At 37.7% G+C, this 18094-nt stretch overlaps 1 protein-coding gene across 1 annotated transcript; it reads left to right on the top strand.

Annotated features, from left to right (window-relative positions):
- Positions 1 to 1878: 1878 nt before the first annotated feature.
- LOC123865763 (long-chain fatty acid transport protein 1-like) lies at positions 1879 to 17639 on the top strand. Its single transcript, XM_045906984.1, has 12 exons — positions 1879 to 2008; positions 4316 to 4564; positions 7248 to 7398; positions 8119 to 8356; positions 8839 to 9073; positions 9562 to 9763; positions 11185 to 11377; positions 11679 to 11757; positions 11844 to 11917; positions 12571 to 12766; positions 12944 to 13034; positions 16430 to 17639. Exons 2-12 carry the CDS (start codon positions 4350 to 4352, stop codon positions 16739 to 16741), a joined length of 1986 nt encoding a protein of 661 aa, XP_045762940.1. The 5' UTR covers positions 1879 to 2008; positions 4316 to 4349; the 3' UTR covers positions 16742 to 17639.
- Positions 17640 to 18094: the final 455 nt, after the last annotated feature.

Below are 18094 nucleotides of genomic sequence, written 5' to 3'. Positions count from 1 at the left end.
ATGTTCAGTGACATGCTCAGGCGCCGTTAAAAAACCGGCAGAGAGCGTGGCCGATAAGCTAGAATGAGTGATGTACCGATGATAATTCGATAACAGAATTTTTAGGTTTGTTTATGTTACTGCACCACACTATTATTATAACGGCCATTAACTATTCTACAGACAGTTTATTTCTTACCGCGCTGTTCAAGACTGTTATATTGTTTGTATGTGGTTCGTAGGCCAATTTCCCTGTTTTATTCGCTATAATTGTTAACTGTTATGTCAACATAAATTAATAACTAAACCTAGTTTTTAAAATCGTATTTTATTACTGTTATGTCAACATGAATTAATAAGTAAGCCTAGTTTTTAAAATTATATTTTATAGTGATTTTTTTGGTAACTTTTATTTTAAACTTCTTTTTTTCTTTTTTATATACCACTGTTCTGTAGTCATTTTGTAACTGTAAGCCTTAGTTGTAAGCCGTAATCATTGAAATGGTCAATCACATTGGAAAAGGTGTGGCGTACAAAATGACAGTTATTTTTTGTGCCGATTTAAAGCGCTCCACCGAGCGTGCCGGGAATTAAACTTGACACTTTATATCACATTTGATACCATACAAGTACCACTGTATGTGTGTTGACACTATGTTGACAGATGTCTCTAGCCGGTATTAGTGTATTATCTATGGATGTCTCGTCACTAACATTTAGTTCTGAGTACGCTCACATGACATTCACTGTTGCTATCAAGAAAATGACGATAGTTCAGTTGATTCAAAAACAGGTCAACAATCGCAGCACCAGTGTACTTGTATTAGTAGGCCTGTAGGTACTATGGCCACAAAATACATAACTGACATTATAATCGATATCTAAGTAATTCTTAGTATTGTAGCGAGCACGAATGTCAAAAGTGACTGTTGATGTCACTAACCTAACGTAACCTTTAATTTTTTTCGTAGACCAGGTGAACCGATCTATATCTATGTGGATATCGCCCATAGGCACTTCACCAGTCGATTCAGCTTCGCCGCATATACATACACAATATGATTGTCAAATAAATATAATATTAATATCGATGTTGTGTTGTTTTATTTTCTATACACTGCAATATTAATTAAGTAGGTATGTGGACAGTGTGGTGGATGTGTGAATTGGCAGACTTCACAAATCGTAGAGCATGCAGGTTTCCTCACAATGATTTCCTTCACTGTTATAGCAGGGGATATAACAATTATAATTGTGTTTGAGCGATTATTTTCTGGGATAGGTACCTACTTTTTGATTCCAGAAGCTCATTATGTAATTTTTCATCAAAACATACCTTAATCTATTTTTAATTTACTTGGCTTTAGGTAGGTATCTATATTTGTCTGATAACGCGTCGGTATTATCTAATATCAAAAGATAACATATTTCATAACGGATGCCACAAATAGGGTTGTCTTTCACAATTTAAAAATACTATGACGTGAAAAAAGAAAAACCAAAAATGTTCCGCACCAAAATCATTTTAAATCTATTTTAGCGTAATTATTGTTTATTTTATAATGTAAGGTTACTTTATCATTTTTAAAATATACTTACCTGATATTATTTATTGATTAAATATAGGTACCTACCTAAGTTTGTATATATCAACCTAGCTTAATAAAATAAGAGATAAAAATATCAGTACCTAAATAATATGACCAGGATCTGATAGGATTTGCAATTTCACATTAGGAAAAATTAATAATAATTATGATAGAATAGAAACACTGAAACAGTTGCTACTCCACGGCCTTACACGCCACCCCAAACGAAGCCACTTTACCAAAATCCGACATCATAATAATTATTATTTGCTTCTATCGATATTCGATAAAGTAACTTTTTACATCACTACTGTATGAATGAACTCTAGACGGGACGGCCAGTAGCGGCTAATGTGTCCACAGTGCTAGTTGTATCAATAACAGACGATTTTGAGCTTACTGTTTTATTAAGTTACTTATAAGCCAGTTTAACATAAACTGTAAGTATAATTTTTGTTATAATATAAAGGAATATTAGTGGCGATCTATAAGTGGGTTAAGTGGGTAGGTAATCTTTCATAACGAAACTTAATAACATCATAAGTTTTAGAACGTGCTTACCTAGGTCGTGTTTGTAATTTTTTAATACAAATGTAAAATAATCTAGTTAGTATAGTCTCACAAGTCACAATGAGTTGTGAATGAACTGGGTCAACAGTGTGACAGTACCTACGATAGCGTACGCCTGAGACAGGAAATACCTAAATAAATAAACTGAAATATGATATGTACCTACCTACCTACCTTAGACCTACAGAAGGTAGGCACCTGGGAATGAAATTATCGATCTCCGCACTTATGTCATTAGGAAGGTACATAATATTATTTGTCCTAGATTAGGTATAAGTCTATGGTCCTAGGTTAATAATTATTACTATGGAATATAATATAATACAAGAAATAGTGAATAAAAAGTATTATTTGAGTAAGTATATTAAATATTACACTACTAAGACTTACCTGTCGATCCTACGTCTACAAAACTAATAAATAAGTTAAATTTTATGGCCCTTATCTACCTAGGCTTACCCATGTAGGTATTTTAAGTTGACCAGTTCATTTTTTTTGTCTACCTACCTATTACATACCTTACTTAATAAATTAATATGAAGAAAGTAAAAAATCTTGAAATGAGGTAGGCACTTAACTACCTAATATTTATTTTTACCAATACCAGTTCAGTGAACTGGCAAACACAGTCACACTTCGGAAAACTTCCTGAAAACGAGAAACTTCCTAATACATTATCTACATAATTAGCCTCGATAGCTCAACGGTTGAGGAGTGGACTGAATTCCGAAAGGTCGGTAGTTCAAACCGTTCAAACTGCACCCGTCGCACTCCTGGCACAAGCTTTACGCTTAATTGGAGGGGAAAGGGGAGTATGAGTCATGATTAGCATGGCTAATATTCTTTTTAAAAAAATACTATTTTTTTTAATGTGAAAGCTATCATATTCATCGTTATAATCAACTCATTGCCGGCCCACTACTGATCACGGGACTCTTTTCAGAATGAGGTTTTAGGCTAATTTATCTAGCTACCATGTTGCTACCTATGCTAGCCAAGTGCGGAATTAACAAATTCACACACTTTTGAGATCATAATGGAGAGCGCTCAGGAACACGATGTCTTCGTTCACTGTTAAAGCAAGTGATATTTAATTGATAACGCACATAGTACACAAACCTACACCTGCCTAGTTAACTCCGAAAAGTTAGAAGTGCGTGCCCGGAATCGAACCGCGGACTCCCTGTATAAGAGCCCGACGTCTTAACCACTAGGCTATCACCACACTGTGACAGTAGTTTGTGGTTATAACATACAACTTCTAAACCACAACATCGCGTTTTCTATTTCAATAGAAACTACAATGATCTCTGTGTACTAAGAAACTTTATTTTATCCACATATATAAACGATATTCGATATTTTAATTAAGTGGATATGCCTAATTCATACCTATTACCTACGTAGGTATAGTAGGTACTTAGTAGATAGGTCGGTACTTATCTATAAGTACAGGGTTATTTTGGGAGCGGTCAATAAGGCGAAAATATACCTAATATTTTAAAAAATACCCTGTATAGGTAGGTATTCCGCATAATTGGTCTAATTGGTCACACGCCACCAAAAGCAATTTCACCCTCACCACTTGAGTGCGTGTGCACATCGATCACCAATTGTGCTAGATCTTTTTTCCACGCCCATGCAAATTGTGAAAACAACTTTGCCAGTGATGTAACTTAACACACAAAAAACCGGCCAAGTGCGAGTCAGACTCGCGCACCGAGGGTGCGCGAGTCTGACTCGCACTTGGCACTCGTACTCGGGAAATTTTTCCGACATTTTGCACGATAAATCAAAAACTGTTATGCATAAAAATAAATAAAAATCTGTTTTGGAATGTACAGGTAAAGCCCTTTCATATGATACCCCACTTAGTATAGTTATCTTATTTTGAAAATTGAAATACATTAATTTTTTTTTAAATTATGTAACCACAAATTCATAGTTTTCGGATTTATTCCTTTACTTGTGCTATAAGACCCACCTACGTGCCAAATTACATGATTCTAGATCAACGGGAAGCACCCTATAGGTTTTCTTGACGGACGGACGGACGGTCAGACAGACAGACAAACAGACAGACAGACAACAAAGTGATCCTATAAGGGTTCCGTTTTTCCTTTTGAGGTACGGAAACCTAAAAATACATCTAAACATGTTTAATAATTTTCCTACAGATTTTCTCAATGGCAGCCAAGTGAAATCCCCAGGATGACAGAAAAGCCCGAAGTTCGCTTTGAAGAGGCGGAGCGGCAAAAGGGTGTTATTCTAACATCCATTGCCGGCGTATGCATTCTCTTGATATGGATCCTACGATATTTTCCAGTTCTAATAACTTTGATCATCATATTGAGCATTTATTTGATGACCGGAGATAGATATCAATGGGTGTACATTTGGAAGAAAACTTTCTGGAGGGACATGACGTAAGTACAGAATGTCTAACAAGTATATACTTAAGGTCCAAGAGACGGGGTCTGCCCGCGAAATTCAAATTTAAATTTTGATTTTCGCAATTTTAAATTAATACGACAAAGTAGGCTTATGGCATTCTAATTCCGACAATGGCAGTACCATCTCCACAGGTTTCCAGTAAAGATTTTTACATTAAACTGTGAGGATGATACTGCCATTGGCCCAATTTAAGCGCCATAAGCCTACTATAACCAAATTAAATTTGAATTTCGCAGGCAGACCCGTCTCATGCCCCTTAAATACATTAGGCGCAAGTTCTTATTAAGTACATTTCTTTCAACTTAGTGACGCACTTATTGGGGTAGTCCAACGAAAGTATTGCGTGTGAACTGCGAAGGCTATGAATGGGGTCATGTCTGTAAATTCGTTAGGTTAGTGTATGAACGTTTATTGCCCGAAATAAATCAATACTTTCATTCATTTATTTAATTCATATTACGATTCACAAATAGACGTGTTGTTTGCCTTCCAGTGCAGTTGTTTGTCTCAACCAATAATTATGTTCCTGTCAATAATATGATGTAGTTTGTTCTGCTCCATGAATATTTTTCTGGTCTACTTGCCATTTGCGAGTTCAAACAATATACATATTAGGTGCCTTTCCCGTTTCATCAATCCGTAGGTATTCCGTCATTGTTTCTCATTAGTTTGCAGATTTGGTTTGCAATTTGCTTAAAGTGCAGCAATTGTATGTTTTTTTTTTGTTTTATGTGCAAAGTTATTTATATTCTACGCACAAGATGGACAAACGATTTCGAACAAATTCCATCAATGTTTGTAGACTTTGCGTGCGAATAATATTACTTACCTATTTAATAATTTTTCAAATGCAACTCTAAAAAATATACCTACCTACTTAAGAGTACGTTCATGTCCTTATTTTTTGAAACTAGTCACGTACTTATCTTCTGAATTTCTAAGGAAATGCGTAAGTATATTGATCTTTTCCATGATAAATATTAATTTAAATATTATGGTGGATAGGTCATTATTTCAAATGACAATGGGAGATGTTATTCACCAAAAGGCAAAAGAATCATTTCAAAATTATTATAGGTACTCTGCTTTAGAAGCTTATCTGAGCAAAAGTTGGAGTTCACCAAAGTTCATTATATTGATCATTATTTATTTTCATGTTCTACCTAATCTTTTTATCAACAGGAAAAATTGGAGAAAATTATGGTTGTGTATTAATAACATGCATGTAGACCTGAAATTCGTTTCACATTAAATAGGTACAATAATGTCAAAAAATTTACAGAAATCTAAAAGAATCTAGAAGTTTACATACTGTCAGCTGATGTTACATAACACAAATGCAATCATTCAATTACAGGCATTTTGAACGCCTCTTATGGTCCATTGTACTCTAGCATTATGATACATCCGGCATTTATTGTTATTTATCTACGCAAATGTAAGGAAACATAATGTCACCCAAATGTGCGTTTTTTTAGGTATTTTCCTCATAGGCACCTTCAAATTTCCTTCAAACTAGCTATCTTTTAACTGCTGAGTTTCTCGCAGTTCTTCTCAGTAAAATCAGCTTTTTTCTTGACCAGGTCTTAACGTCTCTTAGCATCTTATTATATTAATGTCTTAGAATCTTGAGGTCATATAAAAGTTGACGTGCAGTATTCTGAATGACAAAAATAGGTAGGGCCTTTGAAAATAGGAATATTTTAGGAAGGTGTGTTCCATCTTAGGTTGTATCATCGATTCGTCATGTCAATATAATATCAGTACGTTTGAAAACAAGGGTTAATTTACATTTAATTCAAAAATACAAACGTACTTAGGTACGTAATGTTCAAGTAGATCTGCGTTATGCTTTACCTATTAGGTTCCGGAGTTGAACACAGTTTTCTTCCTAATCCTATCATGTAATTTGCACTACAATGGCTCTGGATCCCCTTCTCAATCAGCAAGCGCTCGTAAAAGGCCAAGGTCCAATCGGACACCTCACTCAATAGAGTAATCTTCGACGTCCGGCGACGCGATGGAAAAATTGACAATTTCTTTACAACACCTTTATGAACTGTGGGACCTGTTCAAAGTCCAAAACCATTTCCAATTGACTAGCCAAAGGTAAACGGGCATAATCTGACCCGCTTTGCCAAAAGTGGCGGACATGGATCAAAATACACTACACTGGTTACATACAATATTGTAACTTAGTTAAATTAACAAGTGTAAATTAAAAAATTTCAACACCCCCGACAAATCATTTTCAAATAAATAATTATGTATATCTAGGCAACGTCCATCTTGACAGCTTGACATTTGTCAATTGACATAATATTATGAACCTAACGGTTATGTAACCTTCTTTTCTACAAGAAAACTAGAAAAGAGCTGATAACTCTTAAACGGCTGAACCAATTTTTTTGGATTATAGCTAAGAACACTCTCGATCAAGCCACCTTTCAAACAAAAAAAACTAAATTAAAATCGGTTCATTCGTTTAAGCGCTACGATGCCACAGACAGATACACAGATACACAGATACACAGATACACACGTCAAACTTATAACACCCCTCTTTTTGGGTCGGGGGTTAAAAAATATATTTAAGTACATTATACTATATTTATTTTATTAATATCTGCTATATGGAAAACTATTCGTCTACAGCGGCCTGCGCGTCCTTTTAATCACAATGTTCACAATATCGCTGTGGGATAAGACGGGAACAACAGTCGTCAGCAGATGGGAAAAAGTTTGGAAGAAAGCACCTAATAAGAAAGCATTTGTTATGGGAGATAGAGCTTTGACATTCCGTGAGGTGGGTATAGGTACTATAACTGCTTAGTTTTGATATTTTGTGCATTCAGACACTATTTAGAGCTATTATTTGGGCTTTTGATTCTTAAGCTGCATACGCATTAATGAGCATACGCATTATGCTGTTGAGCAACGTAATCTGTCGCGATCATACGACAATCGATCGATTCAAGCGCACTTTGAACTTCTGCGTGGCAGAGCGCAACGATCAATGAGCTCTATTGCAATACTACATACAAGACAGATCAATACCGAAGAAAAAAATCAAACTGCAAGCTGCAACTCGTTTGTGTTTTTAACTTGATGTCAATAATTTAATTTAATGATCACATCTTACGACACACTAGTTCGCGCACTGGTAACAAAGGTACAGGTTAGTTAGATAAATATAAATGATTATGTACCTACTTACTAACATACATTTTCTAAGAGGTATAATAAATGATGAATGATGCCTGGAAGAGATCACTATAGTGATAAGGTTGCCCTTTGTTTGTAAATGATCCTGTATTTTATTCTTTGTCATCAATAAAGTTGTTTAAATAAACATAAATAAATGACTCTGCACGTTTTCATATTGTAACAGATACGAATGCGATCGTTTTCAGTTGCAACTTGCATCACAACACACATAACAATCTTTTTAGACCTTTTGCTAAAATTAGGCAAAAATGGATTGATAATTATCTAGGTATTTCCTTAGTCAGTTTTAACTTTGCAGGGTGATGAATTTAGTAATCGCATAGCCCGATATTTCAAACGACAAGGCTTTAAAAGTGGTGAAGTGATTGCTTTATTTATGGAAACCCAACCAGAGTACGTCTTCATTTGGCTTGGATTGGCCAAGTTACGGGTGACCACAGCGCTCGTGAGCACATACTTACGTGGTCCTCAGTTGATACATTGCTTGAGGATAGCTGGTTGCAAGGCGGTGGTGTTTGGAGATGAGATGACAGACGGTAAGAATCCCAAAGATGCGTTATTTGTGCATGTCTTTTGATTTTCCGGTATAAAAATTCTATGCCCATTTCTGGGATATTATCTCTGTACCTTTCGTCCAAAATGGTTAAGCCGACAGACAGACAGGAGATGGGTGGAGAGGCAGACGGACGGATGGATAGAAAAGCAGACACACATGCATTGATAATAATATTAGTATGGATAAATATATAACGCGCCACAACATACAACAACACAGTACCTAATGTTTGCGTTTTTAGATAACATCCAATTATAATTTGAAAATCTATAATCTATATAGATAATGGTAAAATTACGTGAGCGCCACATAATATGCATTGGTTACTTAGCAATATTTACCATTACATAATATTATTCCTTTATACCTGCCTATAAATTTAAACCATTAGGTACCTATAGTATTCCCGAAGATCAGTTGTACTTGTACCTAGTTGTTTTTACATAAAAAATTATTTTACAGTCATAAAGTCAATCCAAAGTGAGATACCAGATATTCCTCTGTTCCAATTCAATTCACCGGAGAGGGAGTCAGCTCCAATTCTGCAAGACACGATCCCTCTAGCGACAGAACTTGACGAAATGTCCAGCGAAAGATTCGCCGATGTCCAACCTGCTGGTACAAGGGATACTCTGCTTTACATTTACACTAGTGGAACCACTGGGTTTCCTAAGGCGGCTATCATTACTAACATAAGGTAGGTATGTCTATTATTTACTTCTTTTATGACTTTGACAATAATCCAAACTTCTTGCTGTGCCTAGTCTTCTTACTTTGGTAAATTATTTTGACGATTGAAAAGCACTTGTGAAAGTGTATAAAAGTTTATTTGAATAAAAATATATTGTATTCTATTATGTTCTATAAAAAAAATGGTATTCTATTCTACTTTAAAAACTCTCCCACTGCCCTTGACTGCAATCTCATCTGGTGGTAAGTGATGATGCAGTCTAAGATGGAAGCGGACTAACCTAGAAGGGGTATAGCAATTTTCATTAAACCCATACTCCTTTGGTTTCTACACGGCATCGTACCGGAACGCTAAATCATTTGGCGGCACGGCTTTGCTAGTAGGATGGTAACTAACCACGGCCGTAGCCTCCCACCAGACAAGACCAGAAATTTAGAAATTATAAAATTCCAAACCCCTGCCTGGAATCTCTAACAAAGTCCATTACATCACAGGTACCTTCTTATACCTCTTGGAGTACACACCACAGGTCGACTTACGTCCTCAGACATATTATACGATCCCCTGCCACTTCATCATACAGCCGGCGGTGTCTTAGGTGCAGGACAGTGTCTAATCCTTGGCCTGACTGTTGTGCTGAGAAAGAAATTTTCAGCAAGCAATTATTGGAGCGATGTGGCAAAGCATGGATGTACGGTAATTATCCTTTTTCTATCACAAAACTTCACATAGTATAGGCTCTTTCTATTTCGTTATGGACAAATTCCACACCAATTTAATAAACATTCCAATAATATTTTTACATTGCACATTTCGGCGAAATAAATTGAGGAGCTAGCAAACAAAACGGTGTAAAGAAAAAACTTTTATTCGGCCATTTCCAAGCAAAATGGCCTAAAACTGTGCTAAAATGGAGCACAAAGTATAAGATTTCGATCAAAACGTGGTAACAGCAGGTTTCAGCAGCTTTCATTGTTTTTTCTCCACCTGTAAAATTCTTGATCGCAAGCTCCTCAATTTAACTACATTGTAGTTATGTTGTAGTAATCCAGATCAATCAGGGAATCGTGTTGAATGGAAAATTAGGTTTTAGTCATAGAATGGTTTTAGTATTAGATATTCCGATTACGGTACCAATACCTTATGCCATGTAGGTATAGACGCCTAACAGATAAGCCTAATAAATCATGATAATTGCACTTAGTTACAAGCAATCCTTTTATTCCGGTAATCTGTGCAACTGATATTTTGGTGAATATAAACAAATACCAATAAATTAAAAAATATATAAACCACAATAATACCACGATGAACGGCTCAACGCTCGATAACGACTGTCACTAGACTGATAATAATAATATTACTTATCTACATGTTGGCTTTCCAACAATTTTTATAGCAGGATATGTTTTAGTAGGCAATTAGGTATTCCTGTCTCGTAAGTATTTTATCATAAGGTGGGCTACGATTTATCGGCTCTTCTTTTAAGTACTCCGTCCGATAACTTTGATGGTATTCGACCAACCATACAAAAAAAAATGTAAAAATAGCATCAAAGTTGTAAACTGTTCGTGATTGATTTTATAAATTGTATGAATAACGGAACAATAGGAACATCTCGCTTTCTTTCTCGCAGACCTGCATGTGCATTTTTCAACTACATGCGCTGGCGTCACGCGTAGAGCATCCATTTTCATCTACATATTTGACAATCGGCTCTATCATGTAACCAACTTAACTAAACGATATGTGAAATTGTTGAATTATTGTGTACTTTAAACTTATAAAATCACAATAAATTAACGGGTAATCACTCGCTTTCTTTAAACTTATAAAATTACGATAAATTAACGGGTAATCTAACTAGCTAACTCGCTTTCTAAAATTTTATTAACTTCATTTTTTGACGTGACAACGTCTTATAATTCGATAGAGCCGGCTGCACGCACGAAAAAACATGACTCATGCGGCGTTACCTCGCTCTGAGGCGTTCCATGTAAGGCTTGAAGTGCAAGCGAGAGCGCGGAACGAGCGACAAAGAAGCACAATCGGCCTTTGTTGTCACGTTCAACTATCGTCAGTAAACCGACTTTACAGACAACCAATTTTTTTACCAGGCAACGCAATACATAGGCGAAATCTGTCGTTACTTACTAGCAGTTCCTCCCGGTCCATACGACAGAGCGCATAAAGTAAGGATCATTATTGGTAATGGCTTGAGGCCTCAGATTTGGGAGGAGTTCGTAGAGCGGTTCAATATAAAGAGAGTTTTGGAATTCTATGGAGCTACTGAGGGAAACAGTAACTTGGGTAAGTCAACCACTTTTGGTATAAGTTGATAAGCCGCTGAGGCGTGGTCGCAGCGCGGGCTTAACCCCGTAGTAGTTAGTCACTAGTGTATTCGAGATACTACAGTAGTGACTAACTGCTTTATTAAACACTTGAAAAAGTACAGGCTATGTTATTCTCCTGGCATATCGATGCAAAAAATCACGCCGATCCATTGCTCCGTTACGATGTGATTGAAGGACAAACCAACAAACAAACCCACTTTCGTATGTATAAATAAATAATACGCGTTGTGATTGTGTAATAATGTTTTTTTTTTCAGTAAACTTGGATAACAAAGTTGGCGCCATCGGTTTTCTTAGCCGGCTAGTAGCTTCTATATACCCTCTATGCTTAGTCAAGTAAGTATCAAATCAATACCTACATAATACATTAAACTGATTTTCATAACTGATTTCAATTGATAAATGTTTTACTTTTTTAAAAGATGCAACGAAATAACGGGTGAAATTTATCGGGATGAAAATGGAAGATGCATGTGGTGCGGTCCGTTTGAACCAGGTAAGAGAATTTAAAAATCCTGCCTGTAAAGAACTACCCATTTTCTAAAGAAGCTCAGGTAGATATTAGTTAGCTATCTTCGCAGCGGTGTACCTATTCTATATCTAAGTATATCTAGAGTAAAAACTATGCACTAAGGTGGATGCGACGGGTCTGCCCGCAAAATTCAAATTTTATTTATATAAAAAACCTATTTATATAAAAATCTTTACTTGAAAGGGTCGAAATTAGCTCTAGTATCGACTGTAACTCACAAATTAGTCGATACTAAAGCTAATTTCTTAAACTGGACCCTATCAAGTAAAGATTTTACACGTGGAAATGATACTGCCATTGTCGCAACTAGAATGCCCTAAGCCAACTTTGTCGTATTAGTTTACAAATTGCGAAAAACCAAATAAAATTTGAATTTCCCGGGCAGACCCGTCGCTTGCCCCTTAGAAATTATTAATTTACTTTAGTAGGAATACTTTGAGTAGGAAAATAGAGCAATTGTGTATATACCTATATTGTACATTTATACGTGTAAACCTTTGATCTTAAATGATGGTGAAAACAAAAATCCATGTAAAGTTTTAAATGTTATAGACGAACTTAGAGACTTTATTTACTCTTTATCTTGGAATAACAGTAAATATTTAAAACATTTTCAGGTCTCCTTCTGGGTAAGATCGACGCCAAAAAGGCCATTTTAACATTTGCCGGCTATGCAGACAAGACTGCTTCAGATAAGAAAATGGTACGAGATGTGAGAGTGCAGGGTGATTGCTACTTTAACACTGGGGATATACTTGTAATGGATCATTACGGATACTTCTACTTTAGGGACAGAACAGGAGATACTTTTAGGTATGTGATTGATAAAATAAACTCTGTAGTTCTTGCATTTCACACACATACACACATATTTATTTTGAAGCGGTTAAGCGGAATTAAGATTGCGAAATTAGTTTCACATTGCACGTGTAAACGTTATTCATTGCATGGTGTGATGGTTACGTTATAATATTTCGATTTGGTCTGCAGATGGCGTGGTGAAAACGTATCTACTGCAGAGGTTGAAGGAGTGATCAGCAATTTAGCTGGACTTAAAGACACAATTGTTTACGGTGTCGCTGTAAGTAGCTATACCTACCTATTTCTATTGCCCTAGTACCTACCTACTTATTTACTAGTTTATCGTCTACTTACTAAGAACATTTAGAGAGACAAAATCTTTGTCTTTATCCCAACTTCTATTAAAAAAAAGAATTCAGTAGTGCGTAGATTCTTAACTTGACTGTGAACGTCCTACATTACTGAGGTTCGTTTGAGAGTTGGTTAAGAGTAATAAATTAATATGTAATAATCAATTAAAAAATCTTAACATCTTGGAAACGGAGATTACCAGATGCGGCCTGAACATCTGTGGACTCAGTGAAACCCACTGGAGAGGCAACGGATATTTCCTCACTGACTCCCACGCCGTATACTTTTCTGGCAATGACACCAGCAGCCAGAACGGAGTCGCTCTCTTAATACCCGCACGCCAGAGGAACTGTGTTATCGGCTTCGAAGCAGTAAGTGACCGGATTATCAGCGTCAAGCTTAAAGCATCCCCAGTAAACCTGACCATTGTGCAAATATATGCCCCCACCAGTACTGCCAGTGACGACATTATAGAGAGGTTCTACACGGAACTGGAGACCACCATCACAAAAGTCCCTCAAAGAGAAACTCTAGTAATACTGGGTGACTTTAATGCTAAAATTGGAGTAAACTCTAACCAGCTTAGCCAATGTGTGGGCAGATTTGGACTTGGAGCACGAAATGAAAGAGGTGAACGCCTTATACAGTTTGCAACTGAAAATGACCTGGTGATAGTTAATAGCCTATTTCAGCACCATCCACGTAGGCTGTATACCTGGACATCGCCAGATGGTAGATATCGCAATCAAATAGACTACATCTTGGTAAGATCGCGATGGAAAACATCTTTCAGAAATGCTCATACTCTACCCGGAGCAGACTGCGGATCAGACCACCAACTATTGATCTCGAAGTTTAAACTAAAACTGAGAGCGGCTCGTAGTCTCGGAAAACAGAGGAGAATTGAAGTAAAGGATAGCTCAAAGTTTTACGCTGCAGCAAAACAAAACTGGGTGGAATGGGCTGATGCAAACTTCGCCGAAGATACACCTGACATGTTGTGGGAACGAGCCAAGAAGCTAATCACAGAGTCTGTTGCGGCCTCTGGATTACCCCGTATACCACACAAACGGCAACATTGGATGACAGATAGCACGCTGGAATTAGTTGAAAGGAGACGCGCATTAAAAGCAGCAGGGACAGCGGTCAGTGACTTGAACAAACTCTCAGCGCAAATACAAGCAGGATGCAGGCGGGATCACAACGCCTACCTTTCCAAAATCTGCGAAGAAATCGATGCTCACGCTAACAGACATGAGTCCAGGGATTTATACCATAAAATTCGATCCATCACAAAATCTCTCACTTCAAAGACCTGGGCCATTGAAAACAGTGATGGCATAGTGGTTACTGAGCTCGATCGCATTACTGAAGTTTGGAAAAGTTATTGCCAGTCCCTGTTCCAGGACAACGAGTCGGAGAACTTTCGCAATACAGAACCCGGATATGAAAACCTAGAGCCAGACATACTCAAATCTGAAGTCAAAGCCGCCATTATGCATCTCAAAAATGGGAAAGCTACCGGTAGAGATGCAATCCCTATTGAAACGCTAAGAGCTTTAGGTGATATAGGTGTCAATATCTTCCACACCATCTGTAACAAGATATGGCATTTGGGAACATGGCCAACAGATTGGACTCATACAGTTTTCATTCCTTTACACAAAAAGGGTTCAACCAAGAAGTGTAGCAACTACCGCCTTATAGCACTTATATCTCACGCTAGCAAAATCCTGCTACACATTCTGAATGAGCGACTGAAGACCTTTCTGTCCAAAGAGATAGCACCAGAACAAGCTGGTTTTGTTAAAGGAAAGGGTACCCGTGAGCAGATCCTCATTGTTCGTCAAATTATAGAGAAGGCACGAGAGTTCAACAAGCCGACATATATCTGCTTTGTTGATTTCTCGAAGGCGTTTGACTCTGTAAGATGGCCCAAGCTGTGGAATGTTTTACTGGACATGGGTACACCGCAGCACTTAGTTCATCTTCTCAGACGCCTTTACGAAGATGGAACTGCATCTGTGCGGACGGATGACGTTTTGTCAAAAGACTTCCACCCCAGCGCAGGCGTTCGCCAAGGATGTATAATATCACCACTCTTGTTCAATGCTTACACCGAACTCATAATGCGTATTACTCTGGAAGACTGGACGGACGGTGTTGCTATTGGAGGCTACAAGATATCCAATCTGCGCTACGCTGACGATACCACCTTATTTGCGACCAGTGCTTGTCATATGGAAGAACTACTTCTCAAAATGGAGCGCGTGAGCCTAGAGTTCGGATTAAAGATTAACCGCAGCAAGACGAAGATGATGATTGTAGACCGTGCCAACAATAATTCGCCCGAAGTCACTCAGATCGCGAACTGCGAGGTCGTCCAATCCTACGTATATCTTGGAGCCTTAATTTCGAACAATGGAGGTTGCGTAGAAGAAGTGAAGCGACGTATGGCGATAGCAAGAACTGCGATGGATAAGCTGAAGAAAATATGGAAGAACAGGAATATAACAAAAGCCACGAAGATCCGGCTCGTTCGAACACTTATTTTCCCCATATTTTTATACGCTGCAGAGACGTGGACTTTGCGACTGACCGAAAAGAAGAAGATTGATGCTCTGGAGATGTGGTGCTGGAGGCGGATGCTAGGAGTCTCATGGACCGAATTTCGCACCAACGTCTCTATACTCCAAGAACTCGGAATTAAACAACGGCTTTCAGCGCTAGTACAGAGTCGCATATTGAAATTCTTTGGACACGTCTCCCGGCGTGAGAGTAACTCCATAGAGCGTCTTGTCGTGCAGGGCAAGGTGGAGGGCACCAGAGGGCGAGGAAGGTCGCCCATGCGATGGACCGACCAAATTAAATCTGCTGTGGGCGGTCCCTTGCACGAGTGTACCAGGCTGTCAGCCAGCAGGGAGAAGTGGCGAATGCTCGTGAGGCGTGTAACATCTGCCCTCAAAGACGTTGCTTCATGATGACCACGACCGCTCTGTCAAGAGTGACACGACAAAGAAGAAGAAGAAGTAATAATCAAATCCCAAATCTTTCCTTACTGGTACCTACGACTCGACTAAATATATGATTTCCGAATTTTATGTTTACGATTTTATCAGATCTTAGTGATAATGACGAAAACAAACTGTTTTGTTAACCGTTTAGCAATTTTGCCACCTCCCACCAAAATTCTACCACCCACTCAATTACAGACTTACTCGTAGGTCATCCTTGCCTAGCTAGAACCATTTACTTACTGATGCACTATTGCAACTACGCCACACGGCACACCACTCTAGAAGCTGATGAGATATTAATTTTCAGATCCCCAACACCGAAGGCAAAGCTGGAATGGCAGCCATAATGGACCCTGAAAGAAAATTAGACCTAGAAGCTTTGGCGAAAGGCCTTAAAACTTCCTTAGCAGCATATGCCAGGCCCTTATTTATAAGACTTCTCCTAGAAACTCCCATTACTGCCACATTCAAGCTGAAGAAGAAGGAGCTAGTGGAACAAGGGTTCAATGTAAACGCCCATAAAGACCCAATGTTCTTTTTAGACCAGAAAACGGGATCCTATGTACCATTGACTCAGAAACTTTATGACGATCTGATTCAAGGCGTCATTAAATTGTAAAAAAAATATTTAATCTGTGATTTGTAACATGTTATCTATTTATTTGTTAGGATGGAGATCATTTTACATAGGTACCTAATAAGTACCTACTATAAAGTATCAGCTCAAACTCTAAATTGTATACCTGTTTTTGTACCTACTAAGTATCACTATCAAAGTTTTCGACTTATTTTAAGTTACTAATTTTTAAAGGAAATAAATAAAAATATACCTACCTTCTTGCAAATTACGAGTGGATAGTACTAGTACCGTGGAAGGTCGAACATGACAAATCTAGAATTTAAGTTTTAGTTTTACCTACAGCTACCTACACGAGTCATAGAGTGATATCAGAGTGAACTAGGGATACTGGCGATTTTATGGTCGTATCTATTTGTGACGCAACGTCAGTGTTCACGTGCGTACGAAAAAACTGGAGATTTTTTTTATATTTTAAAGCATTCTAATTACCAAAGCACCTGCCTGTTGGCGTACACCAGGGTCCATTCCAGGGGCTTGGTAGCCGAACACTACCTATATTGTGATTCTAAATTTAACTTTCGCACACATTTGCATTCCCGGTATCTAAGACTTAGGATTAAGCATAACCTAATATTATTATTGTTTTTGTTCCCGAGGGCGGAAATGTTCAATCTAGTTTTTGCAATCATTTTTTGGACTCCACGTTTTACGATGTTTCGTCATGCTCAATTTCTAAGTACCTAACGAATAGCAATTTTTTATTTAATGACCCCTAATTTTTTGTATGTTTTTATGTTCCTTGAATGAATATGAATTTTGTATCATTTTTCTTTTTTGTTTTATAGATAAGTAGGTATACTTAGTTGTTTTTTTTGCAGACAAGGCAATTTCTAGAATGCCGATTTACATTTGGATTGGGATGCACTTATTGTGCAATTGGCATGCAGTTCACACTGTGTGCCCGTACTAGACGCAGACTGCACGCGGTAGTCGTGTAGCAGCCATGCAGCGTATGATAGATAACTGATAAATAAAAATACTGCTACATATTATCACTTGTATTACTTGGGCTGTATTTACAATATGTGCCTTGGTTACAATTAAAACTGTGGTAGAAAAACGAGGGCCGGAGCTTGATGCTAGACCGAGGCGTTTCGGTCTTGATGATCTGAAGTGAATTGGTTGAATGCGCTGCCCAGGGTTCGTCCAGGCCAGCAAGATATTTTGAATCGCTCCAAATTCAAATTGTGTTCTCTAAGTGACAGCTGCAAAGTGCTTTCTTCGCAGCTGCCGGTCTTAAAAGAGGCTGCATGCCTTTACAGTCGGTAGCAATTGCAATGCACTTGTGACAACTGCACAATAACTGAAATTTTGCTGTCGACTTGCAGTTTA

The sequence above is a fragment of the Maniola jurtina genome, chromosome 5, assembly GCF_905333055.1.
Source record: "Maniola jurtina chromosome 5, ilManJurt1.1, whole genome shotgun sequence".
Lineage (NCBI taxonomy): Eukaryota > Metazoa > Arthropoda > Insecta > Lepidoptera > Nymphalidae > Maniola > Maniola jurtina.
Note: the sequence above shows the minus strand (reverse complement) of the source record. Positions and strands in the feature narration are given on the sequence as shown.